General features: G+C 46.9%; 1 protein-coding gene across 1 annotated transcript in view; it reads right to left on the bottom strand.

Moving 5' to 3' along the window:
- MRE11 (MRE11 double strand break repair nuclease) overlaps nucleotides 1-7,500 on the bottom strand; it is a 314,955-nt gene that overhangs the window by 152,984 nt on the left and 154,471 nt on the right. Inside the window, exon 12 of the mRNA XM_075337495.1 lies at nucleotides 5,747-5,853. Coding sequence (XP_075193610.1) covers nucleotides 5,747-5,853 — 107 coding nt within the window. The remainder of the gene's footprint in view (nucleotides 1-5,746; nucleotides 5,854-7,500) is intronic.

The following is a 7,500-nucleotide window of genomic DNA, read 5'->3' as shown; positions in this document are numbered from 1 at the left end:
AAGAAGTGACATGCAATTGTTTTTCCTGCGGGAATCCCGCAGCAAAACATGCAGCTGTCAGATTCCGCATAGTGCACACAGCATTTTTTTTTCCCATAGGTTTTGCTGGTGAATCACTGCAGAGATGTTATGAACATTTTCTACAGCGAAACATGCAGCTAAACCGCAGGAAATCGGCGGGAAAAAACGGTAAGTGTGCACAGGGCCTAAAGTCCCATTCACTGTCCTGTAGGGGTGGGGCCTGGCAAAGGGAGTGTGGGAGGAGTCAGTAAGTAAAGTAGGCGGAGCTAGGTTTAAAAGTGAACAGTTGAGGAGAACTGGTTAGGACCATTTAGGGGGAGTTCAGTCAGGCAGTCGGTCTGAGGAGAAGGAAGGTGACAGTCGACAGGACCAGTCAGCTCCAGTCAGAAAGTGGAAAGTCGACGTGGAGTCAGTCAGGAGCTCACTAGTGACTTTGGTGAAAAGAGGAGTGCGGTCGCTGGGGAGTGAAGTGTCAATACTCACAGGACCGAGCACAGTCAGGGTGTAGAGCCCTGGATTAGGGAACGCGTCAGGCTCCCCTAATAAATCTACCGGGAGAGAAGATTGTACGTTTCTCGGCCCATCATAGTGTCCAAAGCACAGCAGCAGACTCAGAGCCTGGGAATTGGGACAGAGGTACAGCCCATTGAAAGGTCCGCGCTGCCTGCGAATGGACCGGGACTTTTTACACAAAAAGCCAAGCAGGGGCCTTCAAAAGCTACAGGCTACGGGACCCACCAGTAACAGAGAGGTGCATGAGAGAAGAGTTTACTGGGTCACAACCGGCACTGGGATCCGAGGAGTTTGGGATCGCCTGAGGCTCATCATGGTGGAAACCGGCACCCTGCGGGCATAACAAACAATGAGTAAAGACACCTTGAACCGCACCCTACTTCTTCCCGCACTCTGTCAGCCCTGAACATACAACCAGGAGTACTACAAGTCCCATCCATCCCGCTCCTGCTGCTGAAGTCCACCCGGTCCCTACCTTACCAGACCACCATTGAATTTACCATCGGTCGCCCTGGGTTACCACTCCACTTGTGCGGTGCAAGAAACTCCTCAGCTGCCATAACACCAGCCCCGGAGGTCCCGTCCAGCAGCGGCGGCTACAAAGCCGCAATCCGCAGGTGGCGTCACGAACTTCATTTAAATATTTTGTATAACTCCCATCATCATCATCCCCCATCTGCCATATTGATTGACTCCACCAGGGTCAATGAGTCAGGCTCCGCCACCGCTGACTACCCCAGCCCGACACCGAGTCACCTAAAGCCCTGGGGCGGGCGAGTCATATGGATCTCTATACAGCTGTATCTGCCACAAATAGTCGCACCGGAGCTCCGATCATTAGCTAACAAGGTAAAAGTCATATAAAACGGTTTAAAGAAATTATAAAAAGACAAAAACATTAATTTACCCATATAATAAATGTGGAAAAAAAATCCAAGACAAAACACAATGTACCTCCCACCAAAAAATGCAATAAAAAGAAATGAAAACGTATGTACCCTACAGTGCACAGTTCATTGAATGGCAAAATGAATGGTGTCATTCAACTATAACTATCCCTGCAAAGAGCGAGACCTCATCCGTCGGTGCATATTTAGGTGAAAAAATAATTAAAAGAAAAGTTATGGCTCTTAGAAAAAGAGGAAGAAAAACAAAAGCATAAAAAGAAGAAAATAAGGATCAGGAAGGTGTTAAATCACATAACCCATGTAATAGTTTACATCCGCTACACCTTGCTATAGACAGACAAACTTCCCAAATTTCTTGTTGAAGGGTAAAGACCCGCCATCGCATCCTGTAGTGAAACAAAGACCTGCCCCTGCTTTCTGCATAAAGAGAAAGACCTACCCCTGCTTCCTGCATAAAAACAAAGACCCGCCCCTGCTTCCTGCAGTAAGAGAAAGACCCACCCCTGCTTTCTGCAGTAAGAGAAAGACCCACCCCTGCTTTCTGCAGTAAGAGAAAGACCTGCCCCTGCTTTCTGCAGTAAGAGAAAGACCTGCCCCTGCTTTCTGCAGTAAGAGAAAGACCTACCCCTGCTTTCTGCAGTAAGAGAAAGACCTACCCCTGCTTTCTGCAGTAAGAGAAAGACCTACCCCTGCTTTCTGCAGTAAGAGAAACACCTACCCCTGCTTTCTGCAGTAAGAGAAACACCTACCCCTGCTTTCTGCAGTAAGACAAGACCTGCCCCTGCTTTCTGCAGTAAGACAAAGACCTGCCCCTGCTTCCTGCAGTAAGACAAGACCTGCCCCTGCTTTCTGCAGTAAGAGAAAGACCTACCCCTGCTTTCTGCAGTAAGACAAGACCTGCCCCTGCTTTCTGCAGTAAGACAAGACCTGCCCCTGCTTCCTGCAGTAAGAGAAAGACCTGCCCCTGCTTCCTGCAGTAAGACAAGACCTGTCCCTGTGTCCTGCAGTAAGACAAAGACCTGCCCCTGCTTTCTGCAGTAAGAGAAAGACCTACCCCTGCTTTCTGCAGTAAGACAAGACCTGCCCCTGCTTTCTGCAGTAAGACAAGACCTGCCCCTGCTTTCTGCAGTAAGACAAGACCCGCCCCTGCTTCCTGCATAAAGACAAAGACCTGCCCCTGCTTCCTGCATAAAGAGAAAGACCTGCCCCTGCTTTCTGCAGTAAGACAAAGACCTGTCCCTGCTTCCTGCAGTAAGACAAAGACCTGCCCCTGCTTCCTGCAGTAAGACAAAGACCTAGCCCTGCTTCCTGCAGTAAGACAAAGACCTACCCCTGCTTCCTGCAGTAAGACAAGACCTACCCCTGCTTCCTGCAGTAAGACAAGAACTGCCCCTGCTTCCTGCAGTAAGAGAAAGACCTGCCCCTGCTTCCTGCAGTAAGACAAGACCCGCCCCTGCTTTCTGCAGTAAGAGAAAGACCTACCCCTGCTTTCTGCAGTAAGAGAAAGACCTACCCCTGCTTCCTGCAGTAAGACAAAGACATACCCCTGCTTCCTGCAGTAAGACAAAGACCTACCCCTGCTTCCTGCAGTAAGACAAGACCTGCCCCTGCTTCCTGCAGCAAGGCAAAGACCTGCCCCTGCTTTCTGCAGTAAGACAAGACCTGCCCCTGCTTCCTGCAGTAAGACAAGACCCGCCCCTGCTTTCTGCAGTAAGAGAAAGACCTACCCCTGCTTTCTGCAGTAAGAGAAAGACCTACCCCTGCTTCCTGCAGTAAGACAAAGACATACCCCTGCTTCCTGCAGTAAGACAAAGACCTACCCCTGCTTCCTGCAGTAAGACAAGACCTGCCCCTGCTTCCTGCAGTAAGGCAAAGACCTGCCCCTGCTTTCTGCAGTAAGACAAGACCTGCCCCTGCTTCCTGCAGTAAGACAAGACCCGCCCCTGCTTCCTGCAGTAAGACAAGACCTGCCCCTGCTTTCTGCAGTAAGACAAGACCTGCCCCTGCTTTCTGCAGTAAAACAAGACCTGCTCCTGCTTCCTGCAGTAAGACAAGACCTGCCCCTGCTTTCTGCAGTAAGACAAGACCTGCCCCTGCTTTCTGCAGTAAGACAAGACCTGCCCCTGCTTCCTGCAGTAAGACAAAGACCTGCCGCTGCTTTCTGCAGTAAGACAAGACCTGCCCCTGCTTCCTGCAGTAAGACAAAGACCTGCCCCTGCTTTCTGCAGTAAGACAAAGACCCGCCCCTGCTTTTTGTAGTAAGACAAAGACCCGCCCCTGCTTCCTGCAGTAAGAGAAAGACCTGCCCCTGCTTTCTGCAGTAAGACAAGACCTGCCCCTGCTTCCTGCAGTAAGACAAAGACCTGCCGCTGCTTTCTGCAGTAAGACAAGACCTGCCCCTGCGTCCTGCAGTAAGACAAAGACCTGCCCCTGCTTTCTGCAGTAAGACAAAGACCCGCCCCTGCTTTTTGTAGTAAGACAAAGACCCGCCCCTGCTTCCTGCAGTAAGAGACAGACCTGCCCCTGCTTTCTGCAGTAAGAGAAAGACCTGCCCCTGCGTCCTGCAGTAAGAGACAGACCTGCCCCTGCTTTCTGCAGTAAGAGAAAGACCTGCCCCTGCGTCCTGCAGTAAGAGACAGACCTGCCCCTGCGTCCTGCAGTAAGACAAAGACCTGCCCCTGCTTTCTGCAGTCAAAGACCTGCCCCTGCTTCCTGCAGTAAGACAAGACCTGCCCCTGCTTTCTGCAGTAAGACAAAGACCTGCCCCTGCTTTCTGCAGTAAGACAAGACCTGCCCCTGCGTCCTGCAGTAAGACAAAGACCTGCCCCTGCTTTCTGCAGTAAGACAAGACCTGCCCCTGATTCCTGCAGTAAGACAAAGACCTGCCCCTGCTTTCTGCAGTAAGACAAGACCTGCCCCTGATTCCTGCAGTAAGACAAAGACCTGCCCCTGCTTTCTGCAGTAAGACAAGACCTGCCCCTGCTTCCTGCAGTAAGACAAGACCTGCCCCTGCTTTCTGCAGTAAGACAAGACCTGCCCCTGCTTCCTGCAGTAAGACAAGACCTGCCCCTGCTTCCTGCAGTAAGACAAAGACCTGCCCCTGCTTTCTGCAGTAATACAAGACCTGCCCCTGCTTCCTGCAGTAAGACAAGACCTGCCCCTGCTTCCTGCAGTAAGACAAGACCTGCCCCTGCTTTCTGCAGTAAGACAAGACCTGCCCCTGCTTCCTGCAGTAAGACAAGACCTGCCCCTGCTTTCTGCAGTAATACAAGACCCGCCCCTGCTTCCAGGATTTTGTCTAAGGGTCTCTGCTGGAGACAGATTACATAGGACAACAATCAGTGGATAGTCGGCTACACAGAAGGGAGACATTGACTGGCTGGCTATTTGGATTGATTTTTCGGACTGAAAATCTAATTTTGGGAAACAAATTACTTGCAATATTTTAATATAGTCATCAGATCAACCTACGTTTATTGAAACGACAGTTATTTATTCATTGATTCCTGAGTTTAGCGTTCCTTTAAATGGAGAGCACTGTGAGAACAACACAGATATTATGGTAATACCTTCAGACATTTCCATAGAGAAAAAATAATTCTATAAATGAAACAGCGAAGCGGCGGAGCAGGTGACATCTCGCGGGGTTACCATGGGAATGTCATGTCCCCAAAAATCCATCTTCATTTTGCAGATTGTTAAATGCACAGAAATTTATGAATCGGCCTCTTTAGTGCAATTACTCATGACCTTTTATTGGAACAGCTGGCGTCCAGGATCAGACCTATTACCTCCTCCAGGCTCCTCTGCGGTGAGGTCCATGAAGTCACAGATTTCATAATAGCAGGGTATATGGGCAGTCAGACATGTAGACATTGCTCAGATATCAAGAATGGATGTTTTATTTTATAGCTTATTACTTATTGCCAATGTAAGGCGAGGGATGAGCTCTTTCAAGCTCTTTGTTATAGAGCTTGCAAGTGCTGCACAGAAGCTGCAGAGGCAAAGTAATTGGATCACGGTGTATTGTTTCAATTGCTCAAGAGAACCACCAAGTCATTCCAAATTTCAGTGCACCCCCTGTACTTTATGCATGGCGGCTGATACCAGAAAGTAGAGGCGACCATTTTACTTTATTGGATACTAGCTGTAGTACCCCGTCTGTGTGTGTCTGCCTCATTCCCCCGTCTGCCTGTGTGTCTGCCTCTGTGTGTCCATAAATAAAATAAATAAATAATATATACACACAGACACACACATAAACATAAATACCATTTTGTGCAATTACTGTTATTCACATTTACCTTCTCTGCTGTTTGGAAATATTGCTTCACCAGATCTTCAACTCTCAACGTTGCAACCTCCGAGGATGATCTGTTGTCAAGTTTCCCGAAATTAATAGCCACGATATCTAGAATAAAAGCAGAGAAGGTTAATGTGTGCTCCATACACGAGACACAACAGGCGTTACAGGCGAAGGTCATCGCCAGACACGTGCGCCCTTGAAAGCGTGTGTGCCCACATGTCATATGTAGCAGAGACCTGGAAGCTGAAAGCATCCACGTACTGTACATCTTAACGCCAGTCAGTGACATGCAAAGAATCGCAAATGGGCAAAAATTATGTTCTCTTGTGACAAGGAAAGCGTGCACTGAAAGTCTAATGCTCAAAAGAGACAGTGAAAAGTAAGAGCACTGACTACAAAACTAAGCAAAGAAAAAAAAAGTTTAAAACATCACTAATTTAGAACACAAAATCATATATATATATGATTTTGTATTCTAAATTAGTGATGTTTTTAACTTTTTTTTCTTTGATTATTTTTCTAGTCAGTGCTCTTACTTTTCACAGTATATAGATATATACACACACACACACACACATATATAAATTTTTTATATATATATTATATATATATATATATATGTATATATATTTTACTGGTTATATAAAGAGTGCTAATTATAATAATAATATCATATTACCACTCTTTATATAACCAGTAACATATATATAAAATATATATACGGTATATATATATATATATATATATATATATATATATATATATATATATATATATATATATATATGTGTGTGTGGATGTATATCTAATCTACATGCTATGAAAAGTAAGAGCACTGACTAGAAAAATAATCAAAGAAAAAAGAAAGTTAAAAACATCACTATATATATATATATATCATTTTGTGTTCTAAATTAGTGATGTTTTTAACTTTTTTTTTCTTTGATTATTTTTCTAGTCAGTGCTCTTACTTTTCATAGCATATAGGTATACATACACACATATATATATCTATATATATCTACTAGAAGGTGGCCCGATTCTATGCATCAGGTATTCTAGAATTTACGTATTGTGTAGTTCATGTATGATTTCTGTTATATATATATATATATATAGATATAGATGTTGTTGTGTGTAGTTACCAAGTGTTTGTGTAGGCGCTGTACATGTTCTGGGTGTTGTCTGGGTGTGACGGGGGGGTGAGAGCGGTGTTGTATGTGTGTTGCGTGTGTTGCGTTGTTTGTGGAGCGCTGTGTGTCTGTAGCGTTGTGTGTGTGTTGCGCGGTTTGAGTGTGTGTGGTGTGTTTTGGGGGGAGGTATGTTTTGTGCAATGTGTGTGTTGTGCGGTATGTGCGTATATTTGTGTGTGCAGCGTTGTCTGTGTGTGTGGGTGTCTGTGTAGGGCAGTTGTTTGTGGTTCCCAGTGTGTGTGTGTGGTGTGTTGTGCAGTGCGCGCGCGCGGTGTGTGTGTGTGTGTGTGTTGGGGGGAGGTGTGCACTTCCCATCGTGCTCCATCCCCCATGCAGCGCACTACCCATCGTGCTCCATCCCCTATGCTGCGCACCCCCCATCGTGCTCCATCTCCCATGCTGCGCACTCCCAAATGTGCTCCATCCGCCATGCTGCGCACTCCCAAACGTGCTCCATCCGCCATGCTGCGCACTCCCAAACGTGCTCTATCCGCCATACTCCGCACTCCCCATCGTGCTCCATCCCCCATGCTGCGCACTCCCAAACGTGCTCCATCCG

Source organism: Anomaloglossus baeobatrachus, chromosome 2, assembly GCF_048569485.1.
Source record: "Anomaloglossus baeobatrachus isolate aAnoBae1 chromosome 2, aAnoBae1.hap1, whole genome shotgun sequence".
In the NCBI taxonomy this organism is placed as follows: Eukaryota; Metazoa; Chordata; class Amphibia; order Anura; family Aromobatidae; genus Anomaloglossus; species Anomaloglossus baeobatrachus.
Note: the sequence above shows the minus strand (reverse complement) of the source record. Positions and strands in the feature narration are given on the sequence as shown.